Source organism: Triplophysa rosa, linkage group LG10 (genome assembly GCF_024868665.1).
Source record: "Triplophysa rosa linkage group LG10, Trosa_1v2, whole genome shotgun sequence".
Taxonomy (NCBI): Eukaryota; Metazoa; Chordata; class Actinopteri; order Cypriniformes; family Nemacheilidae; genus Triplophysa; species Triplophysa rosa.
In genome coordinates this window covers 12,499,975-12,515,952 of record NC_079899.1, presented here as the reverse complement: position 1 = coordinate 12,515,952, position 15,978 = coordinate 12,499,975, and the positions used below count along the sequence as shown (strand labels likewise).

The 15,978-nt window shown below is 36.3% G+C and overlaps 1 protein-coding gene across 1 annotated transcript; it reads right to left on the bottom strand.

Annotated features, from left to right (window-relative positions):
• Positions 1-28: 28 nt before the first annotated feature.
• On the bottom strand, positions 29-15,192 carry LOC130560349 (protein EFR3 homolog B-like). The gene is made up of 21 exons (XM_057344066.1): positions 15,118-15,192; positions 14,670-14,797; positions 14,056-14,206; positions 11,661-11,782; positions 11,348-11,497; positions 10,749-10,868; positions 9,906-9,984; positions 9,518-9,653; positions 8,221-8,382; positions 7,933-8,044; positions 7,755-7,806; positions 7,449-7,621; positions 6,915-7,152; positions 6,102-6,230; positions 5,736-5,803; positions 5,094-5,221; positions 4,808-4,899; positions 4,128-4,176; positions 3,144-3,250; positions 2,928-2,977; positions 29-1,908 (listed from the first exon to the last, which is right to left on the bottom strand). Exons 2-21 carry the CDS (start codon positions 14,774-14,776, stop codon positions 1,809-1,811), a joined length of 2,325 nt encoding a protein of 774 aa, XP_057200049.1. The 5' UTR covers positions 14,777-14,797; positions 15,118-15,192; the 3' UTR covers positions 29-1,808.
• Between the last annotated feature and the right edge of the window lie 786 nt (positions 15,193-15,978).

Genomic DNA, 15,978 nt, shown 5'->3' with positions numbered 1-15,978 from the left:
ACTTTCATTTCATAAAATTAGTCTTTAATTGACTTAATCTTGTCACACCACATATGTACATCACTTAAGAATAAGTTATTTTATGCAAACATTTACAGAACACAGTTCTGAAGTTATATCAGTTTGCAATGACAGTACCCAAACACATAACCGTTACTCAATTGACATGAATTACAATCCACAGTGATGTAATGCTCTCAACAGTGATAGAGAATGAAATGACTCATTTAATTTCATTACTACAAATGTAATGAAAAATGGTAAAAGCACAGACAAAACAACCAGTGCATGCAGCAACTGACACAGTTTCTAAGAGGAAATACTAAACTTTTAGATTTGATTTCATACATGCAGAACAACTTCAACAACCTCTCAAGTCTTGAATATTCCATCATACCCACATAAACCGAAAAAGCAAATGTTTACTTTTTGCTTTGAGTTTAAAGCCAACGAATCAATTCACTGCAAGAGGAAGGCATGAGAAATGAGAAAATACAAGATAAAACATAACGGCATCAAACGATAAAGATATAAACATAGAACATAAATTAACACATTCTTTACACACATGCCAAGATTAAATTTCACACAACATGTATCGCATTTTTTTTAGCATATGTCACATTTACACAGTGAGCTTTAAAGTGCTGCGATATATTAAAAGTGCGCCCATTTAATCTAAATAATAACCAGGATATAAAAGCAGCCTCTTCTTCCCAAGGTCGGCTCTTTCGGCATCCCAACTCCTCTCTTTCTCCCCCTATATACAGTATATATATATTTTTTTTTTGCTTAAAATCATCAGTAGTACTCCAATGGGGGGATTTGAGCTCGCTTAGTGTATAGCGGACAGCAAGCCAAAACTGTTTACCACATTACCGCACTAAGATTACATGGACATACAAACTCATATCCAGAGAACAAAAACCTGACATGATTTATAGAGAAAAAAGGAAACAAAAGCAACAAAAATGAAACAACAATGGCCCCGCGACCCTGAAAGTAGGAAAATACTGTATAAGACATATCAGTTTAGAAAGGAAAACGGTTCATATATTAACCAAATAAAACTCAACATTCACTTAAATTCAGTCAGGTTTCGATGCACACAAATTTTAGGAAGATGTAGTGTATTGCTGTGACTGTGGGACTTACTAATGTACTTGTGAATACACAAGGTCATCAATTCAGACTGCTTTTTCCCCCACATTGTTTACGTTTCATCCCTCATAATGTTTCCTTTCTAAAGTCATTAATTATTGCTTTAAATACAAATGTTATTGCAGCATGTAAATACATTGGAAACATGCAAACAAATGTAAATAAATTGGCCTTACACGTCATTAACTTTCATCACTTTCACTTTCATCATTCAAATAATGGACACATCTGAAAACACCATTTCTTAAGACAAGGACCTCAACTTAAAATACAAAATTTAAGGCAGCTTCACTTAATTTTTACAAGAATCCTGACCGAGACCACACACTTATAGTACACAGTAACCTGGCGGACATATGAATAAGAAAACTTCATTCAGCTATGTGCTATCAGACAACAGCTTGATAGTATACAGATACCGTACATTCAATCCTTTTGCATGTAGACTAAGTTTTTGTCACGTTTAGTTTTAGATCTCTAGTGCATATTGATCCAACATAGAGTATATTTTGTATTTGTTTTTTAACACCACCTGACTACAGTCAGAGATTAATATAGAGGACATGTTTCTGAAGTTTACATCTGGTTGAGCACCTGGACATTATGAAGGATTGGTATTAGCGAGATGTGTGTAGTTCGGGGCTCTGTCAGTACACACACAGGTCTGGAAACTTCATTTCATAGACGGGTATGGAGCGTGTCCGGCCGTGTCCGTTCCCGACAGAGCCAGATGGACTCGGAGGAGGCCTTTCCACCACAAAGAGAAAGAAGAAGATTAAACTTATTTGTGTTTCAATCAATAAAACACACAATACAACCTTTTTCAGCTGGCTATTTCCAAACTAATAGACTGAAGGAAGCAGACAAACCTATGAAAAATAACAATTTAGATGAGAAAGTGTCAGAATAGTGGTCAGGAAGCAATTCAAATTCCAGCCGTATACTTACTTGTATATAATAGTACATTTATTACTATAGACCAGTGGTTCTCAAACTTTTTCGTTGTAAGGCCCCCTTCGTGTTAAGTGCATCGCTTTGCGGCCCCCCATATAAAGACGTATAATCTTAAACTTAGAATTTTTATTAAACCAAAAACATTCAGTTATACAATGCTGGAACCTCAATTCTATTGGTTGGTGGTGTCATTTTTCTGATGTTTGATTGCATAAAATCTATGATAAATTTCTATATTTCATAAAATGCCACAAAATCTGTGGCCCCCTGGATCCATCTTGGGGTCTCCCAGGGGGCCACAGCCCCCAGTTTGAGAACCACTGCTATAGACCACTTCAGAAAACGTAAACAGCGCTGGTCCAGAAGAACTTCCTGTTTCAGTTTTTTATACTACACAAACGTTTGAGCAAAATGTTAAATGTTAAATTATATTTGTAAGATTAAAAATAAAATCAATGAAGTAGTTCTGGAACAGTATTTGTGTATATGGAACAACTTCTTGCAAAGTGGTCTATACTACTATCCTACTATATGCATATATACATGTTCTTTACAATTGTTAGTATGCATATATACATAATACATAGACTGTATATTTAATCTAATAACATCAACTATTATATATAATAGTAATTAATCACAATGCAAATAATGTATGTTAGTATTTACAAAGGGGAGCAGACAGTGGGCTACCACACTTATTCTTAGCAAAAGAGGTTTCTGTCTATTTTTTATGTACAATAAATGTCTTTTATGCTTGATTAAATGTTGATGACAGCTAGTATATAAAATGTCTGTGTGATGTTATATACCTGATTGTGATTTCAAAGATTTGGTTGAGTTTACTTTGCAGCAGGGAAGCCTAGAAAGAGATTTTGTCATTGTTGTTGTTTGTGTATTGTTTATAAATATTTATATGCAAATGTTTGAGAGTACAAACAAACAACACAAACTCCAAATATCCAAAATATAACAAAGATTAAAACTTTGGGATAAGTGCACTTTGCAGTCAGTCCGCACAGACTCACCCTGGCACCACAGTGAGCGGCGATCTCCTCAAACGGAGCATTTTGAAACCTCTCCACCACCTGCCTCCTGCGCTCTCTCTCCAGCTCCTCCACATTCACACTGTCTACTGAACACAAACACACACACGTAAGGCATTTTCCAAACGGCATTCATGGGCCCTTGAAGGGCCCTTGGCGAAGGGGACGCCATTTGTAGGGGCGTTCCGAACAAAAGTGAACACCTGAATCCCTTCGCGAAGGGCCCTTTCAGAAGTCCGTTAGCGCAGGGTACATGCCATGGTCACTCCGAGGAAGTGAGCTACGTTTGTGATCACGTGATCTTGGATTAAGAGTTCTCGCGACGCATTCTGAAGCAAATATGGTGCGGGATTTTGACGTTGCCTAAATGTAAGTACAACAATTTAGTTTGTATTTGTTTTACACCATTTTTGTCAGTGATAAATGTGATTTAAGATGGTTAAAATATAGTATAAGATAATTTTGTTATTTAAGAAAGTCTGTTTAATATGTTTAAATGTTTATAGGTTTCCTTTATCATACATTTCCTTTATTAATACCAAGTGGAGTGAAAAAACATGGTGAAATAAGACATAATTACACAATATTCAACAAGAAATATTACAAATTTAGTTTATTTTCAACAAACGAGCGCTGGATTCAGAGTGCACGTGCGGCGTTGTCAAGGTTACATTTGGCCAGTCGTTCCCTTTGTGACGGGAGTTCCAAACACACGAGAGACAGTAATGCCCTACACCCTTCAAAGAGTTCACTTCAAGGGCTCAGAGTAGGGCATAGCGATGCTCAATTCCATCACCAAAATGCCTTTTAATGTAATGGCAATTTATTTGGCAGGATTGTACCATTAGATTTTCATAAAGGACCTTTACATTTTACATTTTACAGATTTATTGTAGTTCTGCGCCATAACTGTAACAGGTAAATTACTTTAATAATTCTGAATTTGCAGTTTGGTGAAACACTTACCAATGGCTTGTTTAAGGGTTTCAAATGTTATCTGCTCTGCTGTCGATCTCTGTAAAGATATTGACAGTCACAATAGAGCTGAAATAGATCTGAATGTACTGTAAGGCAAGCAGTTATATACAGCCACAGAAAAAATTAAGAGACCATTTCAAAATTATGTTTTTTATATTTACTATTTATAGGTATGTGTGTTTAGGTAAAATGATCATTTTTGTTTCCTTCTGTGAACTACTAGTATTATTCTCCCAAATTTAAAACAAAAATATTGTTTCTAATTACATTTATATGCAGAAAATAAAAACTGGAGACAGGTCAAAATAACAGAAAAGATGCTCTGTTTTTTTCAGACCTCAAATACTGCAAAGAGAACAAGTTTATGTTCACTTTTAGGTATTACAACAATAATATTTGTACATGTATTTAGGAAAGTTTCAAAAATTAACCTCGATATTTCTCACAGTTTTCATGCTGTCAGTTTTTCACATTGCTGTTGGATGACTTCATGTCACTCCTGAGGTTTAATTTTGTTGAAATTCAACAGACACTGGACTGAAATGGCCACAATACATCTAGAAATGCTGCTAAAAAGAAAATTTGGAATGGTCTCTTACTGTAATTTTTCCCACGGCTGTAAGTAGGAAGACACATACACATTGAGCAATGAAGGTGAGGATGTGTACCTGCTCTTTTTCTGGACTCTGTCTAGACTCCATCTCTAACTGCAAAGAGACTGTGTCTCCAATGCTCTTCCTCTTAGACAACCTGTCTTCATCTGTGTTTAAAGTCAAATAAAAAATCACAAAGAAAGATGACTACTTCTGTTCGTATTAATTGCTGTATGATCAATAGCATAAATACTAATCAATTAAATCCTTGCCGCATTGAAATATTAAACTGTAACATGTATTATCTAAAAAGGTTTCATGTAAAAAATCAAAACACCAGGGGCCAAGCTGAGGATCAGACCTGTGATCTGAGGGATGTATGGGGTGGCCAGTCTCTCCGTGTTATATCCAGAGCCGCCCAGCATCTCTGCTATCTTAGCCTGCACAAACAGCACCTCACCCTCCACCTTCTCCAGCTTCTCTGGAATGCTGAGTCAGTGAGAGACGGACAAAAAGGTAAATGTTTCATGAGTCTAAGACTTTTTTATTAGCATTACCTCAGTATATCACCGCCAAACATGACTCCAGGATGATCATATTAGCGTAATTCAAATACAACGGAAAGACCAGTGTTCCTTAAAGGAACAATGTCGATATTTTAGCGGCATCTAGTGGTGAGGTTGCGAATTGCAACCAACGGCTCACTCCACCCCTCCCTTTCGAAGGACAGCGGAGACTGACACAGGACAAACATGTCATCACGTTTTCGCTTCTTTACCCGCGGTGTATGTAGATAGAAATAGCTCATTCTAGGGTTCTTCATACACCTCTGAAGACATAGTTATGTATATTGTATAGCATTTTTGTCAATAGATACTCTTGAATATTACACAAAGCACCATTGAGGTTACGGTTATAAAGCGATGTACCTTATTATAAAATACGGCTGTTAGTGTCAGTGTGATGTAAATAGAATTTGCTTTATACACATATCATAGCTCACTTTGAGGTTTCAGTGAGCACATCCTCTGGTAGCAGGAAAGAATGTTCTTTCTTTCTGGATTCAATCACCTGTGGAAAAAGACAACACATTTACTCACTCCATCGTACAAAATGAAATGAATTTTCACGATAGTCCTGACTGGTTTATACTGGTTATTGTTAACCAGCACAATGTATATGGTGAATCTGGCATTGATGAAATGAATTTCACACAAGTCACACAACAGATTTGACATTATCTAATTAAATGTTCATTTCATTTTCAATAGTGGGTCTTTTTCTATGTTTCTTCTGCACTGTATTGTACAAATGCTACTAACTATTCTCTTCACAGTCATGTGATGTGACGGGTCTCTGTATAGCTGACCTCATGGACGTGCTGACAGAAGGTGGGCACAGTTGTCAGCTGGCTGATGAGGTTCAGGTATGCTGCTGACAGAGCATGGATGGCACAGCGGTTATACACAGGAAGTGCTTCATCACACAAGGCCAGATCCTGAGGAAGAGGAAACATCAGTGGAAGCTTAGTCATATTGTTTAGTCTAATAGCAGCTGACAGACACCTTTATGATGTGTTCACATAGCACAGCGTAGAATATTTAGTACGTGGGCATTATGTAATGTGAAAAATGAGATGTGAAAATAGCCCGGTGGAAGCCCATTGATATGAGGTAAAGGCAAGAAGAACTTTTAAAACTTTTCAAAATGAGTTGACAATGACTTTGGAGTTTCTGGTTGATTCAAAGCTTTGTTTTGTTTTACTCTTACTTCAGATATGAAACAGTTCACGTGGTTTTATTGTGGGTATACGTTGCATAAAACTGTATCAAATGATATAATTTGGAAATTCTAGATAAGGAAATGATAGGTTTGCATTTCTCACATGAATGTACTGTACATTAAATCCAGTGGGGTACTAAAGTCAACGATAACTACAAATTCTTTTGCATTAAAAATGATTCAATTACAAATGATATTATTATCAATGTTCTTGTGCTCTCAATGAAAGCAAGAAAATCTGACAGGCAGGAACTCCAAAACAACCATAAGCACGTGTTTACAATTCTGTATGAACAGCAACAAAAAAGCAGGACAAACATCAAGTATATTTATTTGCTTAGTTTATACCTGCAGTCATGCACATATCTACTCTGATCAGGTAAAAGAGTGCAAGAAAGACCTGTAAGGCCAAAGCCAGTCGAATGAGATCCCCCACCACCTCCTCATTGGCCAGCTCCACACACATCAAGCCCAGCAGCGTATACTGAGACTCAAAGTGCCGCTGGCTGCTGCTCTCCTCTTTGCAGGCCAGGTAAATGTGGCGGTAAAGCCTCTGACTGTGTTTCTTCATGAACAGGTTATCCTGTCTAGAGCATTTGTCTACTTTTAGCTTCAGTACGGAGATATCTGATATAATCCTGCAGAAGAAATACAGAGAATAAAAACAAATTAAAAATGTTTTGTCAGGTAGCCTTCAGAGACACTTGCTTGGATAGTTTACCCCAAAATCACTTCATGATTATATAATATTATACATAATATGACTCAGTAAACCAGACCACATAACATTATAAACCAGTGAATGAGCTGCCGGGCAGCTCCATAACAATTTCACTTTTTCAAAGTAGTTGAAGGAATAGTTCTCCTTCAAAATGTAAAAAAAAATAATTGTGCGTTAAAGGTCTGAAAACACTGAGATTGTCAATAAACATACCTGACAGGGGAGAATTTCTGGCGGTTGTCATGGCGATCGATGATGCTGATGAGGATATCAAGAACGAGCAGACGGATCTCCGCATCCTCCATCAGAGTAAAGGACAGCAGCGGATCCAAGAAGGACGTTGGCAGAGCTGTCAAAATATTTGTAGACTTGAACCCTGCTGTTACCTGAAAGAGAAAGAAAGAGAGGGACTGACGTTCAAAGGCACACAGGACGTTTTACATTACATCAGCAAGTGTGGGCAGTGTGAATCAGCAGGGTAGTAATTGGCAAACAGCATGCGCTCAAGGATCGACTCACCTGCAGCAGAGATTTTAGCAGCATAATCTGTATCATTCTGCTCCCTTCAATCCTACAAACAAAAACACACGTTTAAAAGCAAACTACGAACGAAATCTATTTCGCATTTCATCTTGGCTTAACAAAATGCAACTGAAATGCGTCTGAATGGTCAAATCCAGGTGGTGATCTGTCTCACCCTGTGTTGGGTGACCCCAGAGCAGGATACATGCCTGGCACAGGAATTTTACCAATAATGAACAACATGACTTCAGAACGCTGGTAGGTGGGCAGCGTGTTGGCAAATGAGCCTTTAGACAGAGAAATACAGTATGTGAGATAATAAGAATAAGAAATAATAATGTTCAGTCCATGGATTGGATAAACAAGACCTCTCTGCTTCATATATAAATAAATAGAAACACCAACACATGTAAGAAATCGGATGCCTCTGTTAACATTCAATCGACATACAGCGTTTACTTACCAATAGTTTTAATGACGGCTTCTTGCAGTTGTCTTTCCTCGTGTATTTTAATAACCTTGGACCCCATGTTTCCAAAAGAATCATAGGACCCAGTGAGCTCGTAATCAACGCTGAGTCTGAGCTGCTTCAGTAGAGTATTAAACACTTCCAGTACTGTAGGTCCTGTGGAGAAGAGAGTTACACGGTCAAAATGACTTTTTAAAGAACGATGCATGTTTGTACAGTAGTCATATAGCTAGAAATCCCAAGATTGGGGGTGCATCTTAGGATATGCATATACTGATAAAATCAATAGCCTAAAGGGAAAGTTCACCCAAAAATGAAAATTCTGTCATCATTTACTCACCCTCTTGTCATTTCAAACCTGTATGACTTTCTTTCTTATGCAGAACACAAAAAGAACATACCGCCGTCGTTCTTTCTTCTTTTGTGTTCTGCATAAGAAAGAAAGTCATACAGGTTTGAAGGGACAAGAGGGCGAGTAAATGATGGGAGAATGATCCCTTTTAAGTTGTTTAAGTGTCTGCCATACAGTATATACAGGTAAATACAAAATGAAGAGAGACCACTCCAAAATTCTTTTCAGTTTTAAGTCTTTAAACTTTAGGTATGTTATCCGGTAGTGATTTTGTTTCATTCCGTGAACAACTTACAACATTTCTCCCAATTTCCAGATATAAATTAGGTTTTTTATTATTTGCATTTATTCGTAAAAAATGAAAACTGGACAAACTGGAGATGCACTATTTTCAGACCTTGCAAAGAAAACAAGTTCATGTTTCATATTCATGTCCATGTATTTAAAAATAGTAAAGAAAATGAATGGATACAGTCTTTCAGTCTTTCATATTCCTGTTTCCTTACAGAAAAGACACATTTTTTTGACATGTGATCACATGTGGAGACATATCACCACATGTTGCACATGTGACCCCATGGTTTTTTTTACATGTGATTCCATGGGTTTCACATGGGATTCACACAAAAATGTCCCAAAAACGCACATTTCACGTGTCTTTTCTGTAAGGGTTGGGTGACTTTATGTCACTCCTGAGATTTGCTTTTATCGAAATTCAAAGACACTGGTATGGAATGACAACAATACACACAGTAATGCTGAATAAAGGCACATTAGATTTTTTTCAGAGCTGAGCTATGGGTTTTGCAACGTTACATCAAATTAAATGTTAAACATACTGTATAAAGATCCATGAATATGAACAACATGGTACAATGAGAGAGCTGTGTTTCTGATGGTTTTAGTGGTCCCTCTAGTGGTCTTAAGAAAGTCTGATACCTATGGAGCCACTGGCCTCTATTACAGCCGCCTCGGCGATCACCTCCACTATCCCAGCACGCACTCTGGCTGAGTTTTTACTGTTGGCATCCAAGTGGCCCAATAGCTGCTGAATCACCAAATGTGAATGCTGAGACTAACCGAGACAGAAACGGTACATAAGGTTAATTCCACAGACGGAAATGCAAATCACTTTTACAGCGTACTCTGTACTGACAGAGAGCCTGGTGTTCATTTACTGTACTTAATATAAATATTGTAAATATTCAAGCAATAAGCATTTTAAGCAACTGTTTGGCATTAAATCCTGCACAACACACAAATGGTCTTGTATGCCAAATCAGAAAGTTGCATTATAACATTTACAACCACAGCTGTTAGTAACTACCTGAATGGAATACATAATGATTTTGAAACAGCGCACTGCAAATTGCTTTCCCTCCCATAGTGAATGATTATCGAGGTGCCTGGAAACATACATACAAGAAAATTAATGATTAGCTTCAGCAAACAAAACTAGAGCAGAATACAGCACACAAAAAGGTCATAAAATAAGGAGTGTAAAAATAAGAGAAATCTAGGTCAAATCTAAAAAGATGCTTTTAGCTAGTATGTTCGGTAACACTTTAGTATAAGGACCAATTCTCACTGTGAACTAGTTGCTTACTGTATTAGCATGCCTATTATTGGCATATTGGCTGTTTATGAGTACTTCTAAAGCACATATTCTGGATGACCATATTCTATATCCCAAATCCTAATACCTAAACCTAACTACTACCTTACTAACTATTAATAAGCAACAAATTAGGAGTTTATTGAGGCAAAAGTCATAGTTAATGGTTTGTTAATATCGAAAATCGGACCTTAAAATAAAGTGTGACCGTGTATACAGTACGTTCGGTCTTTTGTGACTTGTGAGTTAATCAATTATTTTTATTATTCTATTATTATAGCCTAAATATATTTTTTTCATAAAAAAAATAATAAATATAATAAAATAAATAAATATGCAAACATTTCAGTCAATGAATAACGATTGAAGATACTACTATTTCAAACTGTTGCCTTTTTCATTAATAACAGTTACTCACTAAACACTGCCAAAATAATTTTGTCCCATGAAACAATAAAATAGTTAAAACGTTGTATAAAATGAACTGAAAACATACACAAATGTAAATAAACATATCTGTGGTGCCCTCTTGTGTTTGAGTACATGAACACTCACATAAGCACGGGTTTCACCGCATTCTTTATATTGCCATATACAGCTCGCCCCAGCAACTCTCGAAAGCACCTCTCCGTCAGCTCCACTGGACTTTCCTTCTCGGTTTCTGGGGAGGGAGATCTATTGACAAGAATCAAAAACAAAAAGACGCATTAAAACACAGCTTAGTCAATAGACCATGTGTCGTTGGCAGTGCAGTTATTGTGGTCAGTGATTTCCTTAAGGGCAAAGCTGCTGTGAGATCAGGTTTTACGGTCCTAATTTTATCACACAGTTGAAGTCGGGTTTTCATGTTGTCTCTGCCCTCAAGGCACGTTGGACGTATTAGGGTTTTAGCCAGTACAGCAGTAAAATAAACAGGTCTGATACCTGAGCTCAGCTGCAGTCAGTGTTTGGTAATATCACAGCAGTTCTGGTTTGCATTCGATTAGCAGTTCATTAGTTTCATTACACACACTGGCTAACGGCTATTAACAAGACTTAATTTCTCAGCACCTCTCTGGTGGAAAATTCACTTTATCCATTAAGGCAAAAGGGGTCTGTTTTTCTTGATGTGTGATAAAGTGTAGGCAGTGTGTGTGTGTGTGCGCGTGTTAGACCTTTCTATGCCTTCTTCCTGTTGTAGGTTGAATAAGAGAGATGGCACAATTTTGTCCATGTGCTGGGGGTCCCAAATATTTGCTTGGAGCTCATCATTAACAGTTTTTCTCACCACCCCTTGCAGGCCTCTGATACCTGCCATGCGAATCCTTACATACAACAAAACATTACTTCATTTTTTTATTTCATATAAAAACACAACTGCTGGAATACAAAAACATTCATTTATATGAATATGTAAAAAAAAAAGCATGCAATAAAAAGCACGATGACACACAATCTGGAAGACGTTACAGTTGCAATGCAACTCACTTTGTGCGGATGTCTGGATCTTCGTAACCTGAGTGGCACATTTCACTAAAGCGCGAGACAAAGAAATCGTAGCTACGATGGTATGATGGTGTGTCCTCCTCGATGTTTGCAAACTTCACAAACTTAAAGAAAAGAGAAAAAAACTGTATGAATAAACATTACGTTAAGTCTAAGCATCTAGAAAATGGATGCAAGAAATGAACATTAAATTGTTTAAAAAAAATAACAACAGTATCTTCTATGTTTTATAATCACAGTACCAATGAAAATTTATGTTTTAAAATAATATAAAATCATTTACAAAACAGATGTTGTGGATGAGAATAATACGCAGAAATTTCTGATTTTAATTCCAACCTGAGAAAACAAAAATCTGACCAATATGAGTCAACATTTTTTCCAGTACATTGAATGCCTAGAATGAGGAGGACACTGCACAAACTACTGACACAGTTTACATCCTGTATTTATTATGTTAAACTGTATGTACTTATCTGGTTAAGATATACATTACAGTGCTACAGATTAGTATCTTCCTGATTGGGATATCTAAAGATTTATCCAGCCATTAAAGTTATACAACTATTGCGGACAGTACAGTACAGAGCACAATACCAAAACAATACCTAAAAATAAAAAAACTCTCAAAGGGCGAGATGAAAACTCTGCATAACCCATAAATTCTGTAAACATGCACACAGCCACGTTTATAGAAAATAGGCTTTAAGCTCTGCCCCATCTGGCCTAGATAAGAGAAAACTAATCTCGCTTTAATCTTTAAGCTCTTATATTTCAGAACCATCACATGTGAGTGTTGGTGAACCCTGGAAGATGATATTCATGCAAGAAACAGCTGAAGTTTCGATTTTGGCTAAAATGAATCTTTGTGTTCAATTTTTGGGAACGTATAATGAAGTCAAACATGCTTGGGGGTTAAAGGTCAGATGAGGGGAAAGGTTTGAGGTTATGAAGCGGATACTGTTAAAAAAGCGTTCAAAACTAAACACATGATATGCTAAATATGCAATCACAGGAAAAAATAAGAGACCATTTCCAAATGATTTGCAGTTTTTTCTGAATTTACTATTTTCAGGTACGTGTTTGGGTAAAGTGATCATTTTTGTTTCATTCTGTGGACTACTTATACAATATTTCTACCAAATTTCAAATAAAAATATTGTTTTTAATTGCAGATTTATTTGCAGAAAATGAAGAAACAGGTCAAAACAACAGAAAAGATGCTCTATACTTTTTCAGACCTCGAATACTGCAAAGAAAACAAGTGTATATTCACTTTTAAGCACTGGATGGCCACAATACATCTAGCAATGATTAAATGAAAATTTGGAATGGACTCTTAATTTTCTGTGGCTGTAATAGTAATAAACTATAGTAGAATACATTATATAAACAAGAAGCTGAATATAATGCTATAACATATTCTAGTAATAGTTGTAAAAGTATAGACAAGCACATTAAAGAAAATGACAGAAAAAAACAACAATACTTTCATAGCAATAGGGAGTCTGCAAATGAAATGGCTATTTCAATTTAAGGTTTATTCATTTCCTATCTTTACTTGTAGGTTTGAAACATCTTTTCTGATTTGGAATAGTTCGATAGATACAGAATGTTACTGAATACGTTTCTAAAGGTTAGATTCGATTTCACTGGGTTTTCATAGGGTCTTATTGTGTTTTAAAATGGAAATGTTTTTTTTTAATGAAAAGTTTCATCATCAAAATATGTTTTACATACAATTTACTTCTTTAAAGAACTTTGAACTTGAATTAGAACTAAATTAAACTGAGAGTCCAATCATTTTAGAAGACATGACACTGTGGGGACTTTATTGGCAAGTAAGGCTTTATTTTTAATAGAGTTTAGATGATCTTGACAGAGGCGAGGCCAAATTTTGAAAGCTCTTCTACCTTTTCTACTTTTTTTTTGCTTACACAGTAAACAGTATTAAAAACATTTATTTATTAAGCAATCATGTTGCTAATTGTAAGTCTGTGAAATATCAATATAGTCCATAATTGTATTTGACTAAATACACTTGTATTTGACTTCACTACACTGTGTGTAGTGAAGTAAAGAATACACTTCACTTACCGAGTTAGTGCCCAGGATCTGTAAATTGGGTTTGTAGTCTGTGAAATATCAATATAGTCCATAATTGTATTTGACTAAATACACTTGTATTTGACTTCACTACACTGTGTGTAGTGAAGTAAAGAATACACTTCACTTACCGAGTTAGTGCCCAGGATCTGTAAATTGGGTTTGTGGTCTGTGAAATATCAATATAGTCCATAATTGTATTTGACTAAATACACTTGTATTTGACTTCACTATACTTTGTGTAGTGAAGTAAAGAATACACTTCACTTACCGAGTTAGTGCCCAGGATCTGTAAATTGGGTTTGTCTGCCTCCAGTAGCTTGCGCACCATAGTGAGGAAGCTCTCCACAAAAAGATTTATACTCTGACAGTGACAGGCCATCAGAAGCTGGTCCAAGGCCTCCATAGCCATACAAACATACCTGTGAGCCACACAAAAACAATACTTGCCCACTAATCGCCTGATTGTATTCCAGAAACTATTTTCTTTTATATATATTAGCTTACCCCTGATTAAACAGAACACAAAGAACAAACACCAACAAAGAAACGGCAAAAATAAAAAAAGAAAGAGATCTTTGAAACACTTCCCTTATTGAGACAATGTTACTGTCAGGATGAACAGGGTGCTTAAACCAAGTGTTGTTGGTGCAGTTTTTAAGAAATTAACCTACAAACATTTGATTTACAGTTGACTCTGCACATTAAACTGGGATTGATGCATTCATCAAAAAATGCACACTTCACCCCTAAGTGCACTCTAAATCTTACAAATATAATTTCTCAGAAACTCTATCATATCTTGTTACATAATCAATGCCGTATTAAGTGTCCTTGATGTTGACCCCCTTGGTAAATGAAAATATTATTTCTTCCTGATTTTACCCATATCTGTGGCGAGCCACATCTCTGGACAGTCTCTCTGACAGGTAGGCACCGATACGATCTAGTTTCTCGGGAGCAGACAAGGCATAAAAAGTAAGTTTCTCCATGTTTGCCTTCACCAGACCATCCTTGAAAGAGAAAGCCAGGAAAAAAACAAACAAAGATGAGCTTCCAAAAAAGAACTTTCCATATCACAGTTTTCCCTTTGTTCTGAGTGTAAGAAAGATCCAAAATTCAACAGAAAACAGATAAGACAGATAGAGTCAATCACTGTTCTATGTTATACATTTTCCAGATCAAATAGAAAACACGTGCAGTGCATCTGCTCTTAGCAGCGTGGCTTTAAAACTAATACACGTCTCTAAATCAGTGCATTGATCACTTATAACCACTAGAAATCTCAACTCAGCACTCTTTATATAACCTGACTCTGAGAATGAGGTCTAACCTCAGGGTCTTCTGGAAAGATGTTATCCACCAGCCTCTTATAACGGGGTCTCAGAGCCCCACAGCACCCGCAAACACCTGAAGCAAAAATAAGAGTGAATCAGAGCTGCGGTCACATGAAAGAAACATGACCACACACACATAATCTGTTTGAAGGATAAGTAACATTTGGTGAGCATCATCAGAGCTCATCTTTTTCTCATGTCTAGGTTATAGGGCCCTATTGATCAAGGGCCTGTGTAATTATACTTAATGTGAGGTTTATTTATTACATCCACACATTAAACAAATTAGACTTGCATGCTGTAATCTAGTAAGTGAGGCCAGTCGATCTGGGGGAAAGGCATTAATCTGTATTTAGAAGACGTCTGGAGCTTGGTGTGCTGGTTAAATGGATTCGAAAATAATCTGTTGAAAGCATTTAGAATTGTTTTGGTTTCACGCTGGCAACTGGAAGTGCATAAAAGATCTTATGAAGGTTTATAAAAGCACACATTGTAAGTCACAGAAAGAAATGGTAAAAATTGAAGACACTTCAGTTGTAAAAAATTATAATATGTGTTTTTATTATTCAAAAACATATCCACGGCATGACTCTAAAAATCCCTTTGTTGTTAAAATTCTTAGATATGCAAGATAAACTCAATTACGTATCTCCATTATTTTACTCATACAATGATGCCAAAATTTTGATTAAAATCGCTGAACTGTTAATATTTTCATAAACTATCTGACTTAGGCCTAATTTTCAAAAATGTTTTGCTGTATCCCATCTTTTGTGTGCAACCGTGTTATCCCATATTTTTTCCACTACAAAAAAGGTATATTCCTTAAAATTGTGACAAACAAGAAGTAACATCAG